Source organism: Xenopus laevis, chromosome 9_10S, assembly GCF_017654675.1.
Source record: "Xenopus laevis strain J_2021 chromosome 9_10S, Xenopus_laevis_v10.1, whole genome shotgun sequence".
Classification (NCBI taxonomy): Eukaryota; Metazoa; Chordata; class Amphibia; order Anura; family Pipidae; genus Xenopus; species Xenopus laevis.
In genome coordinates this window covers 67,080,317-67,107,364 of record NC_054388.1, presented here as the reverse complement: position 1 = coordinate 67,107,364, position 27,048 = coordinate 67,080,317, and the positions used below count along the sequence as shown (strand labels likewise).

At 39.9% G+C, this 27,048-nt stretch overlaps 1 protein-coding gene across 3 annotated transcripts in view; it reads right to left on the bottom strand.

Moving 5' to 3' along the window:
- Nucleotides 1-26,809, bottom strand: part of rapgef4.S (Rap guanine nucleotide exchange factor 4 S homeolog) — a 129,116-nt gene extending 102,307 nt beyond the window's left edge. For all 3 annotated transcript variants that reach the window (XM_041578226.1, XM_018238865.2, XM_041578227.1), the window contains exons 1-4: nucleotides 26,476-26,809; nucleotides 22,287-22,429; nucleotides 20,570-20,658; nucleotides 16,510-16,656 (exon numbers count right to left, since the gene is read on the bottom strand). In XM_041578226.1, the coding sequence (XP_041434160.1) occupies nucleotides 16,510-16,656; nucleotides 20,570-20,658; nucleotides 22,287-22,429; nucleotides 26,476-26,540 (444 nt within the window). In that variant the 5' untranslated portion in view covers nucleotides 26,541-26,809. The remainder of the gene's footprint in view (nucleotides 1-16,509; nucleotides 16,657-20,569; nucleotides 20,659-22,286; nucleotides 22,430-26,475) is intronic.
- Nucleotides 26,810-27,048: the final 239 nt, after the last annotated feature.

Below are 27,048 nucleotides of genomic sequence, written 5' to 3'. Positions count from 1 at the left end.
AATATAATATGAACTATCTGTTGCTTAAGTGTTCATTTTGGGGGTATAGTTTCCTTTAAGCACTCTGTTGATCAGTGATATAGTGATTCTTCCTATAAAAATATCAAATCCAAGAGAAAGACAAAGGGGTGCAAGAACATGACTGTTAGTGCTCATTTGATAATCGCTTCCTTATCAGTAAGGACAAGGTCTGATTTTGGCCTCTGATACTTCTTATCTTTAACATCTGAATGACATGCAATTTAGGGGACAGGTAAGGTGCAGGAGGGGGGAAGCCTGCGTGCCTCTTTCCCCTTACCAACACAATGCTGATGCAGCAGGTCTCTGTGCTCTGAAAAGAAATAGAGAGCAGATACCTGTGGCAACGTGAAAAGAGCAGAAAGAAGTGTGCAAAGTGCAAAAAGTGGCAGATTTCGGCCTTTTTCTCTCGCACTTTGCATACTGCCATCTGCCAAGTAAATGACACCTAAATATGGCATAATGATTGGTAAAGTTTTACTAACTTAGTAACAAGTTGCATATGTAGCTTTGCTCTTAGAAAGTAAATATCTGATTGGTTGCCAAAAGTTAATATGACTGGAGCAAAGTTTTCGGCTTTTTACCTATTTTACCTCCCTCTGTACAGTGTATTGGAAAGTCCCAGGTCTGGACTGAGAATCAAAATAGACCCTGCCATTTCAGGCACACAGAGCCAAACAGAACAGCCCACAAACAGGCCCGAAAAGCCCCCCATCAGCCCAGTAAGCTGTGACTTTCTATGGCACCTCACAGCAGCCCCTCTGGCACTTGCCAGAACCCACAGATTGCCAGTCTAGGCCTGTTAAATCCTATCTATGGTGTTAGAATAAAAGTGTCATCATTCAATGCCACAGATTCTACAGTTCCTGGGAGGCACAAGATCAATGGGACTCTGTCAAAGAAACAGTTAAGGTCCATTTTCCTTCTATATTTCTTTCACTATAATAAATGTCCCCCCCCCTTTCCATTCGCACCTCTAAATGCTAAAGTGAGAACAGTTCCAGGACACACCACTGAATCTTCCAAACGAATATGATGCATAATTCAGTACTTGCTAGGACTTCCCCATCACACTGAACAGACATACTCAATTTCTATAAAACTGCAGACAAAAATCGCAGAAAGGAACATGCACAGCCACAGGCTACAGAGTAACGCTGCTAATAGAACACCTGGCACCCAAGTACAACGGCATATTACAGGATTATGTAAGCAAGCAGAAAACACCAGCAAAGATTCTTTATCTTGTATTAATAAAACAGTACCTTGTTCTTGATCCCAACTAAAATATAAATAACCCTTAGTAGAGGCAACACAATACCATTGGGTTTATTTAATGTTTAAATTAAGTAAGCTTAATGTATAGAAATCCAAATTACGTAAACATCTCATATCCGGAAAACCCCAGGGCCCGAGCATTCTGGATAATAGGTCCCATACCTGTACTGTATACTACAGGTTGTTTATGTCTATATATTTTGTATACTGTTATGTAATGGCTCTGCTTGAATTAAATGTTCTCTGCTTTTCTGTGTATGTTTACATTTGCTTGAATGTTAAAAAATTACCAATTAAAACTGCGTGAGAATATCACTGCCTACATAATAATAAGAGTTAATTATGGGGTGAACCATGCCTTAGTGTTATGTGAAAGGGGGCTTGTTTCAAGGTAATAGGCAGCATATTGCAAACAGGTAATGCTCATGTGATAACTGGCTCTCACTTTTCCCATGAAACATATGCAGGGCCCGTAACTAATGGGAAAAGAAGAACTTTCCAGTTTCTAAGCTATGACTGGAATCTTATGTTCACAGAATGCCAAGATGGTGAGATAGAATGTTAAAGGGAGAAATACTTAAGACAAAACATTTTCACCATTAAGGCATCTACTTCTATGGTACAGTAACAATTGCAGATATTTTAATCAATTAGAGTGGAACTGGGAAGAATATGGCACTTCCTGAGGATGCATCACATTTCATTGAAAATAGTTTTCAGAGAGGAAACACCAACAGTTGCTGAGGAAGTGACTCCGGCTAACGCCTTGGAACTACTCCTGAGCAGAATACAGGAAATATATATATAACTTATATCGTAACTAATCCAGATAGAAAAGAAGTTCACTCCAGTCACTATGTGATGTAATACCAAAACAAATCTCCAAACAATGGAAGATAGTAATAACATACTGTTCTTATGGTAAACATACAATAAAGTAGAAGCAGTGTGTTCAGTTTAGAGGCAAATGTACCCTCGCTTGAAAGCGATGATCGAACGCTAAGGACGTGCCGAGGGTAGAGGCATGAAACGCGTTAGTTTTGTACACCCACTGCTGAATTGTAATTACCATATGTGCTTTAATAAAATTGATTTTAAATTGAGCGATCTACAAAAGTGTTTTGATCAGCGCTTACAAGTAAGGGTGTATTTGTTGTTGAAGTCGGATAGTTGCCAGGTTCTCGTGAGAGAAGTGATCGAGAGGAGACGTAGTGAGCTGGATGAGCTCCGCCATTTTTACATTACATTGTTTGTCTGTTCAGGTCAGAGGCACCATGGATGGGTCAGTAAATAATACAACTACAGAGCTACCAATAGTCGAGTTCAGCTAGTTAACTTGTCTTGCTAAAACTGGTGAATCATTGCTCCTCTCTTAATCACTAGAAGAGACCATCATACAGTCCTATTCATGCTGCAATTCCATTCATGATGGTCCAAATCTGGATAGCAGTCTAACAATCAGCTCAGTCCATGTCCCTAGGGGTGTGTGTGGCAGGTCATCATCTAGTAGGAATAATTGGCTTGAGAAATGGCCGAGACTAAGCCCAAAACTTTGCTTGAGGGCACCATGCCCATATTATTACAGATATATCCTTAAATTGAGAAGCTTGTGATCAAGGTCTACTATTGCTCCCGTAGTGATCATGTCCACAGCTGCCCCAATATATGGACTAAAGCAGTGCGGTTCTACATTTTGAGATATGGTAGTGTCCAATATGAAGTGGCAGGTGCCAGAATGCCTTCCCATTTTACTTTTTCACTGATTCATGACACGGACAGATCAATCAGAAGATATTTTTCAATGTGTCTATCAAACATTCTTATCATAAAAGATTGGCCTGTGGCACTGACATGTTTAGGGTGGGCTAATAGGAGCCACAAAGCCATCCCATGTAAATTTAATTAAACCAGACAACATAAGGTATATTAGTCATAAACTGTATGTCTGTCTTGGTGCATATTTATTAACACCTACTATGCAATGCTGTCCTGTGTACATTTATCCCAATGTACAGACAATATCAGTAGACAGAGTTGGAATTACACCAGCATATAGAAATGTAGGTGCAGCTTAGTGTTATGTTATCTTTATACCAGCAGGCCAAAGGGCCCACACTACCTTTCAGCACCAGCAATATGTTAATACATTTTTCCCACTGCCACTTGGACTGTGAGCTGTTACCAAATGGAAAATAAAACCTGCTACAGGAAGAAAGCACATAATCTATAAGGCTAGGAACAGACAGTTAATTGCAGATTGTGTTACTAATAATATCCACAGTGGAAGATTAGCATATGACTCTGCCAAAACATGGCCAAGATAAACATAGGTACTATCAAACACCCACTTTCAGGATACAAAGGCCACAAAAAATAGCAAGCAGCTAATTGAGCAAGTCTGGAAAAAACTGCCAATGAGTAATTGTAATGCTGAATTTCCAAGCAATGGTGTAGCACATACAGTTTGCTGATAAACTTTTTACTGCAAAGTCTTGACCATGGGCTTCAGAGCTTATTAACCCTCACAATGACTCAATAAATTATACTTTATGATGCTGACGAGCCTCTAGTCTTAAATTTGCAGCAACACCACCATTAGGGCAGAGACACACGCGAAGATTCTGGGAGATTAGAGACAAATCGCCTCTTCTTCGGGCGACTAATCTCACGAAAAGCCTTCCCGTCGGCTAGAATCTAAATTGCTGGCGAATGCTGACTGAATTGAAAAAAGTGTTTGAAGGTGAACAACCCTTTTAACACAAATACACACACACATCCGATAACAGCAGGTTGAGGGCACATACAGAACATTTATAGCACATAATCTCAAATTTTACAAATAATAAGTTCTGCTTTGCCATGTGTCCTACTACCACTAAAAGTGTCCACCCTGTATACAATGTTGCTTTTAATGCTAAATGGCCATTAGTAGGGCTTCAGTATGTGAGACTTATATGTTTGTTACATTCCTCCTGAGTTTTTCTGACTTACCTACACTAAAGATTTTCCTACCTTCTCCTTGCGCATGTCACACCATGCATTCCCTTCAGCTAAGAGCAAAATGCTTGACTGTCAGACAATGTTCCTGACTCTACACCACTCCTCAGTTTGAAAGGGAAAATTAAATTCTAAAACCACAGGGGAAATGAATCAAGCTGCTGAAATATGTATGTAAAAGAGAATGGCAAATAAAATTATTTTTATTATCTGGTTCTGCTTCAAATAAACCAAGCTTGTTCATTGAGTTCTTCTATTAGACAAAAGTAAAGCTTCCATCTCAGAGGACCTTCAATGCTATCGCTTATTTAAAAATATTGACAAAAGTAGCAGAGCTCAAAATGTAATTTTCTGCTACGTGTGACTTATCACTTCTCCCTGTACTGGCGTTAACTTAACATGATCATCAATATCTTTAAATGTCTCCCATCGTCTACATCAGTCCTGCGATCTGACCTACATAAATGGAAATCAACAGAGCCAACCAGAGTCAACCTATTGAAAGTATGGTGTGGAAGGGAACACATGGGGCGACATTCATATTGAGGGGTAGGGAAATCTAATTGTAGGTAAGTCAGAGAAACTCAGAAGAGTATAAAAAACATGTGAGCTTCACCGAATGGTAATGTTAATTTAGAATTAGAACTATCAAAGAACACAGGACTACCTTTAGTGGTGGTGGAACCCATATAGCTGTATATACATACATATACTATATCACCCCCTGCGATATTTTGTACAAGGGTTCTTCACCCTAACCCTGCCCTGGCAAGCAAACAGAGGTATAGAGAAATTGAGCAAGCACTTCCAAGGACCAATCTTCCAGGCAGACTTTTCAATAAAAAAGTATTTTATTTATTGAAGTGCACTAGGACACGGGCAAATACAATCACAGCAATCAGTGAAAAACCTTCACACCTTAAGATATTGCAAGTAGGTCGCTCTCAGGGGACAGTGCAACCTGTCTGTGATTTTCCCCAGCACTAGGGATTCCACTGGTTATCTTGCTCCTTGGCACTTTCCCTGCTCCTGAGCTCACCCACTCTGGCAGTTTAATCACCACAAGGGTGCTAAGCCTAACTACCTTTCCTTGTTGGAGCCTGAAAGCTGCTCACTAAATACACTGTCTCTAACTTTTGCTCCTGGAGCAAATACTACACAAACTTCTGACACTAATTAAAACTGTCCCTACCCTGGGGACTGTTAACTGCTCAGACCCACTCCTGTACCCACCTCCCCGCAAGGTGGGATCCAGTAAGAGAACTACAATTGGCCGAGGAAAAGGGACATATCTGCAGGGTGAATCAAAGGACCACTTAATGTATGTGTCCAAAATACTGTGCAGGGGAATCTGCCTAAGTAAACCTAAACATCAGGGTCTCTACATTCTCGTTGACAGAACCAAATAGTTACTTTCAGATACACATAGTAAACCACATTTCAAATTTGTACATCACACTTCAACAGCCTCTCCTGTAGTCTAACCATGGTACAATGGATCCTAACATCCAAACACGCAGGGGCACATTTACTTAGCTCGAGTGAAGGATTTGAAGCAAAAAAACTTCGAATTTCAAAGGTTTTTTTTGGGGTACTTCGACCATCGAAAAGGCTACTTCGACCTTCGACTACGACTTCGAATTGAACAATTCGAACTAAAAATCGTTCGACTATTCGACCATTCGATAGTCGAAGTACTGTCTCTTTAAAAAAACTTCGACTACCTCCTTCTGCACTTCAAACCTACTGAGCATCAATGTAAGCCTATGGGGACCTTCGATAAATGAATTAAAATCCTTTGAATCGGTCGATTCGAAGGATTTAATCATTTGATCGAACGATTTTTCCTTCGATCGTTTGAACAAAGTATTTGCGGTAAATCCTTCGACTTCGATATTCAAAGTCGAAGGATTTTACTTCGATGGTCGAATATCGAGGGTTAATTAACCCTCGATATTCGACCCTTAGTAAATGGGCCCCTTACTGTATACCGGGTCCATCTCCGTGGCTTTACAGTATTCACCAGATCTTATTACCTCTGGGTCTAACAAATACGCATTACCAACACTTTACTAAAAACATCTGTAGCATTTCAGTCAGTCATCATATAACTGCTTCATACCATAACATTTTTGTATAACCGCTTCTCAGGTGGTGCCAACTTCAACTTCACTGACTGTGAAGGAAAACAGGTTAAATACATTCTGCCATTGTATTTACAATATTCCAGTCCTTTTAAAGCCCTCAGATCTCTATCTGAGATTACGCTTTTATAAGGGAAAAGGGAATTGGGATTAAGGGCCAATTCATACTTTAACTATCTAGCTCTAGTACCACTACCTCTGCTCCACTTTTTCAGTTACCCCACAGTTTTTGGGCCTCTGCCAAGATCTCCAAGGTGGAGGAGGAAAAATTATGGGAAGGGCAGACCCAGATGTGTTTTGCAAATGTGTTTTGCATCTCGCACACAACAGGTCATCACTTTAGGAGTGTACAGGCTGTGGAACTACTACATGCCGTATGCCCCCCTTTGGGTCAAATGACAAAATGGAAGGCCTAATGGATGAATTGGTTGTGGAGGAGATCTCTGCCAAAGAGAAAAGCATTGGGAATTCACTGACCCACCCAGACCAAGCCAATGAACTTTGGAATCTCCATCCATTGATGACATCCTAGCACTTGGTCCTAAAAAAAGCTAACCCACATTTCTACATAGAGACAGATAATACAGATCTTACTGGAAGCACCAGAGCTAAAACTTCAGTGAACCAGAAACTTTCAGTGGATTGGTTTGCCTTTTACAAATGTATTATTATCCTAAGAATCCATACAGCCAAGGAAATTGACAACATACTGTGTATCTCAAAATGAAAGAGTTAAAAAAGAATAGGTATGGATTGATTAAATATCTTCAGTGGACAGATTCATCTTTTTTTGTGTTTGGATGAAAGGAAAGAATAATCCAATTTTAGAGTCAGTATGAAACCAGGTTTTGGTGTCGGTGGGCAGATACAATTGCCAGCACTGAAGTGTATCTCCCTCTCAGTGGAATAAGAAAACGAAGAGATAAAGCTTATTTTAATTGTATTACAGCCCAGTGTGCTATATACCTTTAACTCCCTGTGCAATTAATAAAAGCTCAGTATTCTGAGATAATGTAACTATTAACGTCTGACTATATGTCATTAAACAGATACCAATATGCCAACGTTTCCCTTTCTTTAAAGGAAAACTATACCCCCAAAATGAACACTTAAGCAACAAATAGTTCATATCATATTAAGTGGCATATTAAAGAATCTTACCAAACTGGAATATATATTTAAGTAAATATTGCCCTTTTAGATCTCTTGCCTTGAACCACCATTTCGTGATGGTCTGTGTGCTGCCTCAGAGATCACCTGACCAGAAATACTTCAACTCTAACTGTAACAGGAAGAAGTATAGAAGCAAAAGACACAACTCTGTCTGTTAATTGGCTCATGTGACCTAACATGTATGGTTTGTTGGTATGTTTGAGAGTATAGTGAATCCTACGATCCCAGGGGGCGGCCCTTATTCTTTAAAATGGCAATTTTCTATTTATGATTACCCAATGGCACATACTACTAGAAAAGTATATTATTATGAAAATGGTTTATTTACATGAATCTGGGTTTTACATATGAGCTGTTTTATGCAATATCTTTTTAGAGAGACCTACATTGTTTGGGGGGTATAGTTTTCCTTTAAAAGTGTTTTAAAGGGATACTGTCATGGGAAAAACATTTTTTTTCAAAATAAATCAGTTAATAGTGCTGCTCCAGCAGAATTCTGCACTGAAATCCATTTTTTTATATTCAATTTTGAAATCTGACATGGGGCTAGACATATTGTCAATTTCCCAGCTGCCCCCAGTCATGTGACTTCTGCAAGTCAGAGTGATATCACCCCCCTCCCTTTCCCCCCCCCCAGCAGCCAAACAAATGAACAATGGGAAGGTAACCAGATAGCAGCTCCCTAACACAAGATAACAGCTGCCTGGTAGATCTAAGAACAGCACTCAATAGTAAAAAACTATGTCCCACTGAGACACATTCAGTTACATTGAGAAGGAAAAACAGCAGCCTGCCAGAAAGCATTTCTCTCCTAAAATGCAGGCACAAGTCACATGACTGGGGCAGCTGGGAAATTGACAAAATGTCTAGCCCCATGTCAGATTTCAAAATTGAATATAAAAAAATCAGTTTTCTCTTTTGAGAAATGGATTTCAGTGCAGAATTCTGCTGGAGCAGCACTATTAACTGATGCATTTTGAAAAAAAGATTTTTTCCCATGACAGTATACCTTTAAGTATGTTTACTAAGTATGGACTAGTTTTCTCCTATTAGAAACAAGCAGTTTTCATAAAGTTATATATGTTTAAAAACTGACGGTTGTCTTGCTAAGCTTTCTTATTTCCATCATTGTGCTAATTAATCCTGTTAAGGAATCAGTGATATAAACATTTGGTTAAGATTTGTTTTGGAATTATCCTTTTTTGCAACAATGCAAAATAAATTGTAGAAAATGGATGTTCTAGTATTATTCTGAGAAATCAAGTGAGGGCCAGGGACATCTTATTTTTTGCTGCAGAAGAAGCAAAGGTAAAGATCAAAAACTGCTCTACCTATAAGATTTAATTACAGTACCTATGAGACTATGGGAATATTGGCTGTAGTCTCCGGCTGTTGTCAACCTGCATATTTTTTCAGGCTGAGAGAAGAAGATCTGCTCAGTGTCCCTGCTCCATTGATTTGAATCCGTAGCCTGTGTGCGACACACAGCGGTTAAGTTCAGTATTTGGGCTAACCTTAGCCTGTGTGTGACCGCACACACACAAGCACCTTCAGTAGTTTTTCCCCAGGTGGTGCTCCTTTTAGGGGAAAAATTAACCATCAAAGATTTCTGCTAGGCAACAGAATCTCAAGAAAGGGCAAAGTAAAATAACTGCAGATTTTTATTTAGACACCAGTAGGATATATATACTAGCTTATTCTTCTCCCAACATAAGATTCATCATGCTTGGGAATGTCCCTAGGGCTATGGGAACAAGAAGCACTAGAAAGTATGGAATACATTTGACAAACTCCAGAGAATGAAAAATCACCAATCAAATTAAATTAAAGGTAAGATATTGGATGGTATGATCAAGAGTGAATGTTGTGAAGATAATATCCCTTTAATGCACAGGTGCTACCTGAATGGATGATTTACTGTGGCACTAAGGCTAATGTCCCATGAGAAGGTTTCAAGGTTTCTATGTTGTTTTTGGAACTTGGAACTCAAGTACTTGAGTTTGCCCTCATTGGAAGTAAGGAGATGTATGGAATCATCAGTGCATTTGTTACATATAGCTATGAGCTGAACAAATTTCAAATTGCTTGTTTTTCACAGAAGTGAAATTATATCCAGTCTAAAAATGTTAGCAGCTTCCTGAAGCGAGATTACAGGTGATGCTGTAGTACTGGAGAGTACTACCTGCATCGTAGTTAATTAGTAGTAGTATTAGTCTTAAAATATCAGCTTATTTGCACCTTTCTCCCTGTGGTTCTGATGAATGATTTTTGTCAAACCCTAAGTTAAGTCACTCTACTGCAGCCTGAAACAGAAGGAAGGTCTAACAAGATTAGGAAGATGGAGATCTGCTTGGGACAGCTCTAAAGGCACTGGTCATTACTGTTATAGAGCTGCTGTGCTTCTGGGCTGATACAGCAAGTCCAGTGCATGACATACTGCATCTAAGTTCTTATTCTTTCCAGGATTTACTTCTCCTTTATGGGTTTACAAAATGAAAGTTTGGATATTTAAGGTTGTATTTTCTGTTTCTTAGAAGAAAGTTATGGTCTTACAGAAGTAAACAGCATGCTTTCTTCCATCTTAACTACCGAAACATAGTCAATTTACTGCTCATACACGGCAGTTTGTACCAGCCATGAAGTGGATTAACTGGGAGTATATTGATTTTATTATGCCTCTGTACCTATGTGACTTATGAATTCCCCCCATGTACTCCTGTTTTACTTCTCCATCATGTCAATATCACACCAAACTTGTATTTTAGCATCACTGCCCCTTTAAGTTGATCAAATCACATTGTCAGCCTCTGTTTTACATGTGAATTCACCAAGTTAAATGGAACAATTTAATTTGCTGCATCTGTCCATATCTGTCAGCACTCTGTGACAAGATAGTTCTAGACAGTAGCTGCCAACTCTATACCAAAAATAACAAAAATTCTCAAGCTGCACTGCTTACGCTGAACCTTGCAAGAGAATATAGACCAAATTAAATAGAAAATAAAGGGTAGCATTTTGTTGCTATTTTTGTCAGACCAACTGACCTTCCAATGGTGCAACCAATTAGAAATCTCTTATCGTGGCGTACTAGAAAAATGTCATTATAGAGCATTCAGGGCTGGCTGATCTGAAGCGCCTTTCAGTTGAGTTAAACCTGCACAGAGTGGGGTTCTAAATTGCCCATTCATGGTATAAATATTTCAGTAATCTTTGCCCTTAGATGGCTTGGGCTCCATTATGTCTTTCAGATCGTACAAGGAGCATTATGGAACTGAAGCATGGTCAGAGGTATGTGTCTGCTGCTGAAATGCTACAGAATTGTCCAATTCTGTATAAATAATGCATTCTCAAATAGCTTGATTAGCAACACAGCCTGAAATATCACATGGAGATGAAAGTATCTTTATTTGTCTTCCTTTGTATTGTCACCATTTCAAGCAGAAAAGAAGGGGACTATCATCTGCATTCCTCTAAACGGCAAATCTAGCTGGGCTCCTACAGTTATTTGCTTTGCTCGTGTCCAAAGGCTTATGTCACCAGAGATAAATGGTATGTACTAAATAAAATAGGTACATTTTTATGCCCCATATGAAACCGTTAAATATATATTTCATGCAAAGAAATTTTACAAGAAAACGTGGAGCCCCAAAATAAACAATCTTTGAGTCCCTGTGATTTCATGTAGAAAGCATGTAAAAAGCAATAACCCAGACACCCTCTACTTGGCATCACCATATACAGATATCAACATTGTCTAAATAGCAGTTAGCTCATGTATTGTTCATTCTGTTGGGGAACCCAAAGTTGAATTCCCTTTTTCAGGAAGTCCTGGTTCTGTTATCTCTTCCCCATTGGCCCAGGGATTTTGTGACTAGGTCCTGTTCATAAGTTACAAACCCTCATATGTAATAAAAGGCACTAAGTTTGCCCAGGAGCAGTAACCCATAGCAACCAATAAGATGTTTGTGTCATGAGCGCCCGGAACACTCGGCGGTGCTTCTCCTTAATTCCGGCACGACGTCCAAGAAGGGGGCGCCACTTGGTTGTGGCGCTGGCATCATGACGTTGGTGCGTAAACGCGTGACATCATGACGCTGCGCATTGGTGCAAATATTCAAAATAAAAGGCGTCCAGGGCAATAGTTCATTGGCCAATTATAGGTTCCCATTCCTGGAGTACCTGGGTGCTATTATTATTGCCTAATCTATTTATTCTGGACTTTGACCCCTGCTTTGACCTGGTTTTTGATCCTTTCTGCCCGTTCCTGACTATGCCTCCTGGTTTAACCCTTTTGATACTGCGAACTCGGATTTTGATCCAGCTTCCTCCTAAGTCTTGACTACTCCCGTTGGGAGCCTTTTGGCCCCCTGACAGTTTGATTTTAAACAGATGACTAGTAAATTCTACTTGCTGATTGCAACTAGTCATCTGTTTAAAATCAAACTGATTGGGGGTTTTACCCCTGGGCAAACTTAGAGCCTTTTATTACATAACTACATAATAGTGAGAAGGAGCACATGACTCTTCTGACTCAGTCTCCACCTAGTATCAGGGGTGTTGAGCCAATGAAGCGAGTTGAGAAACTCACCTCAGACCACAGCTCCCCACAAGTAACCAGGGGTGGCACAATGAAAGCTACATCTCTGTCACCACTTTATCTGTCAACATATGACCCCCTCTCTGATTTCTTCTCCAACAGATAAAAATAGGCCAGATAGTTGAAAATCCCATTAGGGCAAGGACTGCATTGCTGAATTGCTGTGGTCATTTCCCCTTTCTCAATATATGTACCAAAAAGATCCACCAGCAAGCTGAATTGTTTACTTCTGACAAACCAGCTACTGAATGGGAACACTTCTGGTCTTGCTTACTTTGCATTAGTTAACCTTTCTTATCTCCCTCCATGAGCTGCTTAATTCTCTTAGGGCTAGTCCACACGGGGAGATAGCGACGCGTTTGCGGTCGCGGCGACAAAGCGCCGCGACAGTCGCCGCAACCGGCGCAGGCGACAGTTTTGTATGGGCGCCTATGTAAAAACGCCTGTGCTAACCACACGAGGCGATGCGCTTTTCAACAGTCGCCTGAAAAAGCCTGGCGAGGCATTTTCAGGCGACTGTTGAAAAGCGCATCGCCTCGTGTGGTTAGCACAGGCGTTTTTACATAGGCGCCCATACAAAACTGTCGCCTGCGCCGGTCGCGGCGACTGTCGCGGCGCTTTGTCGCCGCGACCGCAAACGCGTCGCTATCTCCCCGTGTGGACTAGCCCTTAGGGTAAGGGCACACAAAACTACTAGGGGAGAAAAGTAGCCCAATGACAAAAGGACAAATCCCTTCTTCTTCGGGCAACTAATCTCCCCAAATTGCCTCCCCACCGTCTAGAATCTAACTTCGGGCGACTTCGGAAAACATAGTGCTCCTAGTGCCATCCCGCCGGCGATTTAGATTCTAGCCGGCGGGGAAGCAGTTCGGGGAGATTAGTTGCTCGAAGAAAAGGCGATCTCCCCAAATCTTAGCGTGTGCACTTACCCTTAGGATAATGTTATAGAGGATTCTTTCACTGCTGTTCAAAAACTGTGGCGACAGGCAGTTTCCATTAAAGCAAAGAACAAGCTGCTTAGTCAGGTTCAGGAGCTATGCCACTGGCTCAGATCTGCAGGTAGAAACTATATCATGCATGCCTTTAGCCTAAGGAGTGTTTGGGATATTTTCGAGACACCTGCTTTAATGTCTTAGGGGTTTCTCTACAGGCAACCCCTTTCCTGCTGACAATGATAGCAAGCCACCTGCTTACTCCTCAATTGATTACTATAATGCAACATAAGAGGCTAAAGTTAGAGGGGTAGCTCACCTTTTCAAATGGACAGACATAGTTGACTAGGAGGGGCTTTGTTTAGGACAACAGGTAAAAAATGGCTGAACACATAGTAGAGATCATTAGTAACAACAGGACATACAGGACATCTGCTTCAAAGAAAACATATTTACATGCATTAGATATTTGGTATGTCAGTTACCATTCTCTTCTTTATAATGGAAATGGTAATCAAACGTTATTCTAATAGCTCAGATATAACGAGCACAGTCTGTAATATTTCAGAATTACATCAAAAGAATTTGCTCGGCACTGATAAACGTTGCTTTGTAGTATACTAGCTTTTCTAGAATACTTATTTTTAACTATAATTTTCCATTTTAAATCAGTTTTTGCCTTGTTGATATTTGCTCCAGGCAAGGCAGAAATCAGAGTATAAAGCAGCTATGAGATGTCAAGACGAAGGGAAATAATGGACGTTTCATAGATCTGTACCACTGAAGATGCCCCAGTAGCTCCCCATGTTGTAATCTGCTGATTCACAAATAATCTGTGCTGCTCTCAAGCTACCTGAGTTCACAATATATGATACATATATACAATAGAAAATTGTATTTAATTCAGATTCACATTACATGGCAACTTGGAAATCAGTACATTCTGCATCAGCAATGAAGTTTTAGCTTCTATGACTTACAAATCTAATTCTCTAATATTTGCTCGGCAGTGGTAAACATTGCTTTGCAGTATACTAGTTTTTCTAGAATACTTATTTTTAACTGTAATTGTCAATTTTAAGGGCTCTTACTCACGAGCGTTTTTACCTGCGCTTCCCTGCGTTCCGTTTTTCGGGGTTCAGCCGCAGGGGAGCGCAGGAATAGACGCATTTCATTTTTTCAAATGGGACTGTACTCACACAGGCACATGTAGGCGCGGAACGCAGGAAAAATGCAGCATGTTGCGTCTCAACCTGCGTTCGGCGCCTACATGCGCCTGTGTGAGTACAGTCCCATTTGAAAAAATGAAATGCGTCTATTCCTGCGCTCCCCTTCGGCTGAACGCCGAAAAACGGAACGCAGGGGAGCGCAGGTAAAAACGCTCGTGAGTAAGAGCCCTAAAGCAGTTTTTGCCTTGTTGATATTTGCTCCAGGCAAGGCAGAAATCAGAGTATAAAGCAGCTTGGAAATGTTAAGATGAAGGGGAATAATGGACGTTTCATAGCAACCGTGATTAACAGTTGTGCCACTTAAAGAATCCTGCAGAAAGCCTGGGTCAAGTTGCCAGCTTAATGACAGAGCCAGCTCCTGTTGTGTAAAGTGCTAATAGGGGCAGGCCAGCTTATAGAGCCAGGTGTTAACAGTTGTCAGGCCTTCAAGAAATTTGAAAATATCTGAGATATGTGCTCATTTATAAAACATGTCACAGTACAGTAAAGGCTCTGAAGGATGCACAACCTCTCTATGCACAAATGTGCACATTATTGTTCTGCCTCCAATAAAGGGGGCTGCAGAAAGCAGAGCTGGATCAGTCAGGAGATGTACACAGGAATGTGTCCTGAATCAGCTTGTAAAATTCACACAGAAGTGAATGGGGTTATTTCTGGCGTTTTGATGCAGCATGCTTGGGCTACTAAAAAACATGGCATGAAAATAACCCAAAAGTGCCCTGTGTGTAATAGCTTTCAAAATCAGCAGAGAGGATCTTGGACTTGGACAACTGTCATAACTGATAACTAGAATTTTTAGTGATAAAGCATTTACAGAACTTAGTTCACCTTATAATATTGTATAGCCAGTAGTTTGCTAAGACAATGTGCAAAATGTATATTTTATTCCTCTATTTTCCACAATGTTAATTGAAGGAGATGCAAATATAAATTATAGGATAATTTACGTTCCGCTAGGAATTAGACTAGAAATGCTAAAGATTAGGACTGCTACATGTTAGAATGTATGTAAGTAAAGATGTGATTGATTGACTGGTGCAAATTTGCACTTACTGGGGGTCATTTATCAACACTGGGCAAATTTGCCCATGGGCAATAACCGATGGTAACCAATCAGATTGTTGCATTCATTATTCTACTTGCAGCTGGCATTAAAAAGCTTATCACTGATTGGTTGCTATGGGTAACTGCCCATGGGCAAATTTGCCCAGTGTTGATAAATGAGCCTTACAAATGTTAGATGAGTTCCAGTATATTTCTATAGTAGTCCACGAACATCACAGCCTGCAGTAAAGATCTGTACCACTGAAGATGCCCCAGTAGCTCCCTATGTTATATTCTGCTGATTCACAAATGATCTGTGCTGCTCTCAAGCTACCTGAGCTCACAATATACAATACATAAATATATAATAGAAAAATCAGATCTTATTTGTAATTAATTCAGATTCACATTACATGGCAACTTAGAAATCAGTACATTCTGCATCAGCAATGAAGTTTTAGCTTTTGTGACATACAAACCTGATATTCTGCTTCGTGGTTTCCGACAACTGCTAAGCCTAGCTTCTTAACAGCTCCACTGAGCATATGCAGTGTCACTGACACTTAAAGATCTGACATTCAAAAGGCCTAACAAAATCTACGATATTGATCTTTTATTGACAACTCTGAAGGCATGGATCATTACTGGTATAAGGCTACTGAAACTCCTTGCTGAAACTCTCCTGTATATAAAATACAGGATTTCTAGTCACATTCATTTTTAGGCTATAGTTCTTTTTTAGGGTATATTCCCTTTAAATATGCAGATCTCATATTCCGCTAACTAGCCATGGAAAAGCAAGACACAGAGGCAATTCCAAATTCTACTCTGCATATGTCTGTCTAGCAGCTCCACATATTCTCTGTTCTAAAGCTCCATTTGTTATTTACAAAATCCATATGGCATTCAGGAAAACACAGTTGTCTGCAACAGATTCCCAGTATGCAGACTGTCAAATGGTTTACATAATTCCAAAACATATTTTACATGTTAAACAACGGATCATATTCCCAGTAATGGATACATTGCCCTATAATTTTATGCTGAATGATAATTTTCCCTTTGCAAAGCTTTACAGAAAAAATGAAAGCTCTCACCTCCCAAAGTGCTTTAAAATCCTTCTGCTCAATACGAAGGAGTTCGCAGTTTTCCCTTGTGAGAATGGTGGCATGCCGTGGGGTATTGTCCAATATGGATTCGCCAAAAGCCGTTCCAACACCCAGAGTGCATATGACGACTGCATCCTTCAATATAAAAGAATCGTGTTTCTCATATATAAAAGGACATACAGAACCTTAAAATTTCTAAACTTCAGATTCAAATTTAAAAATATATTAGAAGGTAATTATGCCAAATAGCAATTACAATAATCATCAGTTTACATGTGTGTGCCTAGTAATACATTTTAACTGGTAAGAGCACAATAAACTACCAACTGTGCTATAAGGCCAAGGATCATCAAAGCCCAGTACAAAGGGCTTCTGTCTTGGAATCCCAGCAAGCACCCCCTTGGCTTGTAAATGTACTCGGCAAATGTACAGAGTGCAAGCATTACATAACACATATTGTATTATAAATAATAGATATTTTTAGTAGTTGCATCAGGAAGTTCAAAGTTGTGGCCCTTCAGGCATTGTTGACCCATATTTCGGACCATATTCTGGCAACTAAAGGCTGACAGCTGCAGACTGAGGGCTGGATATTTCTGATTTACATATTATTTCCTTAATTTGAGACTAAATAATTACAGTTTTATGAGTGTAGCCCAAATTATTATATGATCATGTTCCTAGTATAAGAATCACAAGTCTTATGGGTTTAATATTCCTATATAATATGGGCCAATAGGAGGGTGGATGATCATGAGAGATAATCAGCTACTTTAAACAGGTGCACTGGTCTAATAATTTGTAACAACCAATCCAATATCTGCTTTCAAACAAATTACAAAATGTATAACAACAAATTATCTAAGATGAGGCTTAATATGATTATGTCGGGCTACATGTATTGGGGTGTCCACAAACTTATCAATATGAAAACAAGAACCACAAGGGATTTTAACTCCACAATACAAGTGTCCAAAACGATCTAAAGATAATATGAGTAATTACACCTCAAAGTAAAAATAAAAAGCGATTTTTATTCACCACCATGCCATGTTGGTCAAATAGAGCTAAAAACTTTTAAAAATAAGCAGCACTGCATGTGAAACGGAAGGGATCCCTTCTATATGGACATTAACCCCATTAAGTGATTGTATTAATCAGATATGGGACAATTTGCATGCTAATGTGTAAAACAATTAGTAGTCTTTTGGTGTGGAAGGACGTAATGAAAGAAACTTTGAAAGTAATAGATACAAAGTCACAATTATGATCTCCTCTGATTAATTATGTTCAATTGGATAAATCCATGTTAATCCTAGTAAGGCGAAATTCTGAATTCAGAGGCAAAACAGCATGCATGCATTCCCCAAAATAATGCGATTTGAGAAGAGATTGCAAGGTAATTGTTTAAATGTTCTCTGCCCATGGGCCGATATTCGATAGAGAAAAATGGCTCCAATATTAGGGGTTAATAATTTCTATGCGTGCTGGAGTCTGTATAGTGCTGAAGGTACGCTATCTACAGCTGCGATGCACAATAGTGAATAAACAGTCCACATGACCAAAATTGGCGATATAGATATCGCAACATATACTCCCAAATGTTTTAGTCAGATTGCAGGTGGTATATCCCCAAAGCCGCTCTCTGTTGCCGTCATGTAACACTCAAACATGAGATAATGGTTTATACCGACCGTATGCTGAATTGCGCTCGCAAGTGCTGCAAGATTGATTGAATTAGCCGCATGACATCACTGCCACAGTACTCCACTTAGCACGCCAGAAAGCTGTCCAGAAGAGGGACTCCTCCATACGACAGACCTGAACCTCAACCATTATTTTTAAATGTTTTCAACTCTATTTGACCAACATGGCATGGTGGTAAATAAAAATCGCTTTTTATTTTTACTTTGAGGTGTAATTACTCATATTATCTTTAGATCGTTTCGGACACTTGTATTGTGGAGTTAAAAGTCCCTTGTGGTTCTTGTTTTCAAATTACAAAATGTATTGAGTTCCTAAGACTGTAGCAAATTCTGCACTTTTAAATAATTACCTCCAGAAGGGTGTTGGCAATAATATGTTAAAAACAATAACATCCCTATTACAACCTATTACAGAGACCACCCTGCCATAACCAAAGCTTTCAACTTGCAGGCAAGTAATGTTATGTTATTGTTATGTAACTGTACTTTATGTCAGATATATAATATTGCATTTTATGCATAATGTGTAACATATCACCAATGCAAATTCCATTATTATTTCATTTCTGGTGAGGTTGAGATCAAATAAATGAATATTATAGGGAGATGAGAACTCAGCTATAAAAACCCATCTGAGATGTGTGGTGTAAAAAAAATCCATTTTGCTTCTTGTTTTAGAAGTCTGTCCACAGTATTTCCACCTCTAATGTGCGATGAAATCTGTTCCAATTACTGAAAAACAGGGACCTATTTGTGCAGTTAGCAAAATGTCGGGCCACTGTAGTTGAGCTGTTCTCATTTTTAATGTTAAGAATGTGTTCCCTTATTCTTTCCTTCAGGGTTCGACTAGTTTGGCCGACATACTTTCTTTTTAGGAACAAGACAACCCTCGGGAATAAACTTACAATGTATCCTGTTTTGTTTAAAAGTGTTTGAAAATCTGCCTGAAAAATACCTCCTACCTCTTGAATTTAAAGTAAACTGAAAAATACTAAAACGGTCACCTTAGCCGTAAAACCATAACATTTACAATTATTTCGCTAAAAGAATCTCTCTATGGTGTAAAAAAATATATTTTTTCTGTAAAAATATTTATTTTTAAGCATTTAACATGTTGATTCTATGTGTACTCTGTTTCTCTTGGACAATCCAATCGCAATGTACTAACCTTTCTGATTGGCTGTCCAAAGCACTTCTCTGATTGGTGTGTTCCGATTTAAATATCACTGGTTGTACAGAATACCTTTAGCCTGTGAATAAGTGGCCACAAGGCATGAAATGCGAAAGGCCATCCCTTGAGATGTTCTTTTTTGTTTAATAAATTACTATTCATTTGCATCATACTTTGGAGTGAAGTCTGGTTTTTGTTTTCCCTTATACTTATATATATTTTTACTTAGCAATGCGGGTGCTCCCACAACCCCCCTTGTGTATTTGGTTTTTGTGCCAGCCTACAATTGAAACGCACGTGTATTACATTACCTCCCCAAGTTGAAGGTCTGGGGCTTGAGCACCTGGACCCCCTGTTAATATTGGTAAGTATACCTTACTGTTCACAAGTTTACAAAACTGGACATCTTCCCCTCCCCCCTTTTTTTGCCTCTTCATTATAACTCGTCTTCTTTTATGCTGCAAGCTTGTGGACAGAGCCCTCTTTCCCTATGTTTTCATATTGTCCCCTTCTCCTCTGAAAAAAAATTGCTACATAATGAGAAAAACCTTAAGAATAGATGTATATGTACAAGTAAAGTAGCAGTCATTCACTGTTCTTCCTCACTATACAGTACATTTCTAGAATCTTAGCAAACAGATCATTATCGATTGGGACATCTTGATAATCTCCATAGGAAGACAAGAATCTTTTCTCAAACACCGCCACCTTGTGTTTGTTGATTATGAAAAGAATTGAGACATTGTCTTTCATTCTGCAGAATGAACATCTCCTTTAAAGGAGAAGGAAAGGTGAAATCACTGGGGGGGTACCAAGAGTTAAGCATTCCCCAGTGAATGTATTTAATTACCCAATACTAACAGGACTGTTACTTACCTTCAATAAACAATTACCTCTATGAATTGTTGGGGGCTTGCAGAAGTATGTTCTGTACACTATTACTTTCATGGTTTAACAGTGATGAGACAACTTGGAGGTCATGATGCTAAAGGTGACCATATGCATAAAAACATAAGACATCACACCCAAGCAGAATGCAGGGCCCTTTCACAATTTTTGTGTCAGTTACAGGTTTTAGCATCTACAATATTTGGCACTATAACTGGGCTAGCTGCATGCATTGGGATATCAGTGTACACACAGTCACTCCCTCTCTACTATAGATATTTACCTGGTGGTTGTTTGTTTCGGATACTTTAACATCCAGTGATCCTGTTAGTACTGCATACCAACTTGTTCCTATATCACCTTGACGGTACACTGAAAGAGAACAGATAAAATCAGAATGATAATGCTAATACAACGCCTGTGATGTACTGTAACACATTAGCTATAGTGCACTGTGTGGGAAGATTAGCTTTTATAATGGTAGGCAAGAGGGTTTCTTATGCAGAGAAGAGACAGGGACTCAAAAATTGCAGAAAAATAAGACTTTGCATTTAATTGTTCAAGAACAAAAGCACATAAACATATGGCAATATGGCATCAAAAATATAAGTTTCTCACACACGAGAAAGTAGTCTTCCTGACTACTCCAGAGCCTACCTCAGACTATGGTCCATCACAAGGTTAGCACTCTGTTACTAGGGCCAGAAATAGGGTAGGCAGAAGAGGCACCTGCCTAGGGCAGAACAATGAGGGGGCACTGGACAGGTACCTGCTGAAGGGTCTTCTGCCTACCCCTAGCCTGGGTTTCCTGCTCACTCTCTTGTTATGTCACTGCATACATGTAGGAGGGCCCGCCCTTGCCTGTTACTCCCATTTCCAAGTCGGCATCACTGCTAATCTTTCACCAAAAGAACCCAGCCTCTCTCCAGGCACAGTCATAGGACCCTTGGTCCTCTCCTTCTCTCTCAGGCACTCTGTCTCTCTTTGTCAGACACATCCCCTTGGTCCTCTCTCAGGCTTCCTCTCACACTCTAGGAACAACCAGGACCGTGTCTTTTCTTCAAACACACAGGAGAGACCTGTCTCATCCAGACATTCATGGAATAGCCCATAGGTGAGGGAGCACATCCCTTTTACCTCTCAGCTGCTACTTACTTGATTGGGATGGAATATTAACCCTATCTGGACTTGGTATCCCCCCTTCAGCCCATATCATATACAGCTTAAATGACTGCTTTTGTACATTTTGTACATTTACATACCAGACAAATGTGTTTTCTAAACACACTGTCACAACTGTAATGCATTGGCTTTGGAGCACTTCGAAGGGCACCTGTTGCCAAAATATATTATCCCCAACCAAAGGTGTGGGCTAATAGAACCCAAAGTCTGGTTGGGGGTAACAGTATTTTTTTTTAAATGCCCCCCACCAACACCAGGCCACCCGCATTAGGAGGGAGCTCCTGGTTCAAGCGCCATATTGGGGCACACAGATGTGCATAATGAGAGAATGCCACAATTTGCTCACATACACATGATGTCAAAAGCGTGTAATGTGCATGCTCTCTTACCAACATGGCTGCTCACACCTGGAGCTCCCTCCCGGTGCAGGTGGCCTAGCGCTGGTGGGGGGGGGGCAATATTTACAAAAATGGGACTTTACTGGCTAATACACTTAGGTTCATATTTATTATGCTTTGTAATACAAAAACAGTCTAAAAAGTTGTGTATCATTTTACTCCATAAGAACGCCAGATTTGCTGCTGTTATTTTACATTGCTTCCGGTAGAAAGTCACTCTAAGAAAAAAAACACGTAAAAAATGTCATTTTTTATACGGTGAAACCTGGCGATGTGTGGTATATTAGCCTGTTTTTTACACAGCATAATAAATATGCCCCTAATAGTAACTATGCAGCAGAATCTCTTTCTTCCCTGCCCTTTCCTGGCATAAAAGTTTGTGTCTATAGTATGTGTACAGTGATTTACATTTTTACTTACATGTAATGCCCTTTTCCAGGTTTTCATAGTATCCACAAAAGCATATCTGCTGAAGAAGATTTGGGTGAAATCTCTCAAAAGCTTTAACTTCTTTAAGTCTTGCAAATATGATGTCCACATCTTCTCCTGAACGTTCCAGAGGCCTGAACAATGACACATTGGCTATTTACTATGCACATCAGGAAAAGGAAAGTTTAATACATTCAGGTTCTTTGAACCCTGCCCTGCATTTAGGAAATAACCCTCAATAACAAGTTTCTGGACACGATACCACATACCCCAGCCATGGTCCTGATCTTAATCTGAATAGCTTTTGCAAAGCACTATATACATAAATCAATTCTTTAAAACACTGGGTTAAATCTGGAAGGAATAGATGTGAGATTAAAATGAGTGGGCATATCAGCCAAGCAGAACAATTGGTTATTAAAGAAATAAAACTCGAAGTGACAGGCACCTCAATCTCATAAAATGAAACAGGGGAGCAAACATCATCAGACCTAAATATTATTTTAAGTGGTAGATTACTATAAGGTCTACTGGAGTTTAGGATTGCTGTTGGTGGAGCTTGGGTAAATCAGGGGTGGAACTGGGGTGTGCTGCGGTACCTGGAGAATGTCTGGGGAGGGGAAAGGCTCTATTCAGAGCCCTATGGGAGAGTAATCTGCCCCTGATTATTATGATTATTTTCTTCTGGAAGTTTTAACAAACCAGATCTCTGGTACTTCTATATAATTGCCTTCTATATAATTGCCTAATAGCCTCTGGGAAGGGACCATGGCTGTGGGATAGCCAGAGCCAAATTTACATAGCTGGCACTCCTAGGCCTGCTGCCTTCATCTGTGCACATGTGCAAATTTTCATCATTGGGTCCGGCGCACTGGGGATTGGCGCATGGGAAATTTAAAAAACTATCTTCTGCCCATATCCAGTGCTTCTGAACCAATGTGGTTGTGGTTGGGCAGCATGTCACCCCTAAAATCCTTCTGCTCTAGGCCCAGGCCTTTGTGGCCGTTCCACAAATCTAGGCCTGGGGATAGCAGGTATAGTAGGGAGAGATGGTGCCTATAGTAGCAGTGGGTATAATAGTCTCTGGGAAGGGGCTGTGGGATAGCAGTTATAGAAGTGATATATGGTGCCTATTGTAGCAGTGGGGGATAGTCTCTGGGATGGGACGGTGACTGTGGGATAGCAGGTATAGTAAAAAGAGACAATGATTATAGTTACAGCTGGGATAATAGCCTCTGGGAAGGGACTGAGGGATAGCAGGTGTAGTATGGTACCTATAGTAGGCAAAGGTTTAATTCCCAAAACAAAAGGTATGTTATATTGCAAAGAGACAGCAAGCTATTATTTTGCTAAATTATATTTAATTGTATTAGGCTACCTTATTTTTCACAGTATTGTTTTTTGGTCACTAGAGGTCCTCAAAATCCAACAGAAGTGTGCATAAAACTGAGTATTACTGTTTGCAGCCATGTCATAATTTGGGGGTATAGTTTGGTACAAAAGTTGATACTATAATAAATAACAACACTGCCCTTTTTCTGCATCTTTTGTCATCCCTTAGCAAGCCTGGCGTTGTCAGTACCCATTATCTGGTAATCCCCAGGTCCCCAGCATTCTGAACCTGTAATTTTGTTCTTCATACTTTAAGTCTACTAGAAAATAATGTAAACATTAAATTAACCAAATAATCTGGTTTTGTTCCAGTAAGGATTAATTATATCTTGGTTTGTATCAAATACAAGGATCTGTTTTATTATGACATGTCATACACCGTTCATTTTTTTTGGATACTTTTCCAGATCTAGCCTGGTTAAAGAGGTTGATAAAGTTGATAAATTGACATAAAGGGCCAGAGCATACAGAGCATTGTTCCACAGCTTCTGCCTGCGTGCAGGTACAGGAGCAGAGGTTAGCCCAAAAATGCTCCATGTGCCCACAGCCTTACAGAGCATAATGTTTGGATACAAATGAAGTAGGCCTAGAAAAAAATGAATGTTATAACTTTGTTGTATAGATTTATTTACAGGTCTCACAGCTAGCATCCTTTACACAGGTGGCACAACACAGGCCAATAATACCTGGCCCCTCTAGAGCAACTTATTGGCCTGCATATGGGACCAAACCCATGGCCTTTTTGACCGATAAACTCAATTGGTGACATTTCCAATTAAGACAATTTTTTTCATAATTGGCCATCTTATCACATAACACAGAGCATTGGTATAAACTTTGCTTTTTGGAAATACATTCTAATGGCTATGGTAGATGAGGAGATTTGTTGCCTGTGATAAAAATGCAGGACTGTGGGCGACAAACCTTCCAAAAATGGTTCTCCACGGCAATAAGTGAAATAGCAGATGGCGAATCAACACATTGCCTAATTCTTCCGAAGTCGCCTGAAGTTGCTCTTTTATCTGGGCAACAAACCTCCCTATCAGCCATCACCTGCTTCATTATTTTTTCTTTGTAAATAAGTATACAGTATAAAACAAATACTTGAGGAACTTGGGTAAAATAGACTTTGGAGGGCCCCATAATTTATATAAGGTAAATCCAGCAAGTTGCACTTCAATACAGTATTTACTGAAATGCTGCAGGATTGACAACACTGATATAAGGTGCTACTATAACTTTCTTTCCCTACTGTAACATTTATACCAGGTTACCCAACAGGCATTATCCTTATCGGGAGTTTTTAATCCTCCCTGTTAATAAAAGTCCTGATGTATTATTTCCTTGCTACAAGAGCAGTAGAGCTGCCTACATAGTTCAGAGAAACACAGGGTATGTTATTAAGATCTGCAACACTTTCAAACTGTTGCTGTGTGGGACCCCACTATGTGTAAGACCAAGTTCAGCTGTGCTTACTTGGAATAACTGCTCTGTAGTTACACTACAGAAGGTATCAAACCTTTTTTATATAGAATATCTACTAGTGTATAATGAGAAAATATAAATATTCAATGAGCTCCCCAGGGTCACACCATGCTACAAATATTCTCAGCTTGGCCTCTGCTTTTAGACAAACTAAGCACAGATGTTGCTGTATTCAAATGGTGCAAAAACAATGGTGGTTGTAAAATTAAACAAGGTTGGTAGAGTAAAGACAAAATAGCAGAATTGATGCAAATTGCCAATATCAACACTACAGTAATTTAGTATCTAATCACAGGGGCAGTGAAAGTAAGGGGAGAAAAATGTATTCACAGTTCACCCCAGGTACATAAGCAGGTAAAAACAAACAAAAAATTTCTTTAGCTTAGAGAGTAAAGACAGTCAATACTCTAGTCAAATTCAAAATCAGAAAACAAGGGGCACTTGCAATAGCATAAAAGTGGGGACCCAAATTTGGAGTAAAAAAACAACAGCTCTAACGCATCTACAGCCTTTGAAAGCTCAGCCTTATTGTTCCTATGGTACACTACATGGTACAGTCCTGATATTGGAGCCAAAAGGGAATTGAAATAATTATGGAGGGTGTAGATGTGACTGGTCATAACTAGGTGAGTCAGCTGTATGGCCTCAAGCGCTGGGACATTTTCAATGTACTGATTTTTACAAATCTATTCTCTACCTGAAAACACCAGGAAATTGAACATTGTATATGAAGCAAAAAAACTCCACAGAGCCAGGGGCATTTTATTTCACAGTGGGTTATTGTTAATACAGAATGCAAATAGATAGTCCCGCAAAGGAGTGTTTTACGAACAAGATCTGCTTTAGGAACATACCACCATCTGAAATTGCGGGGGGTGGGGGGGCATTTATAAGCAGATTTGTGAGGTCTCAGGCACTATATTATAGAACAACACTGACACCCAACATCCCTGACAGTCTGACACTGTCTGCCTAGAGGCTAGAACAGAGATTGTCAGACCCTGCTCATCGCCTCTTACAAAAGATTTCTCATAGGGAATATATTGATTTTCCATGCATACATAATGCAGAGCTCAACCCCCAGGAAGAAGCAGGCAGGCACTGACAATGGAGGAGTATACATATTAAATATTTTCATATACCTCATTCATTAACTGAACATGACTAAAAGACAATGCATGCTCTATGTGAGAGATGCCTTGTTGCATCCTTCCCTGCAGCCGGCTGATTGATTAGCATGCACAGCACAGACACATACAGACACACACACACACTGCATCCAGGGTTTGGCAGCGGAGAGTACCTTTTATCTAAGCAGGCAATCCATTCAGCAGAGGAGGTAGAATGGGCAGTGTGTGCAGCCACCATGATGGGAGCACTACCAGCTCAGTCTTGCAAAGATAAGGGAAAAAATATATATTTTGCTCTGCTCCCAAAGTGCTGAGAAAGGTTCAGTTTCCAAACTAAGAGAGCTGTGTGCCAGCAAGCAAGCATTCGGTCCCCGGGAACAAGGCTGCAGCAGTGATGCTCGATCATGTATCACATCCTAGGGATACCCCTGACACTGCAAAAGCACAATGTACAAGGAGAGCACCGCTGCAGCCCTCCTCCAGAGCCTCTGCTCGCTCAACTCATCTACAGGAATACAGAGGAAAAAAGCAGGGGGATGGGCTGAGGTGCTGCTAGCACTGGCTACAGTAACTCATATGGTACAATCTTTTTCCAGTAGGAGTATCAAAATAGGTTTGCTTTATTGGCTTGGCTGGCAGGCTGATCAGTTTGCTGCTGTACAGTCACATCCTGTTAGCCTCCATACCTGTGCTTCCTCCCCCACGCTGACTATGGGTTTATATATGGGTTACTTCAATTTGAAAAG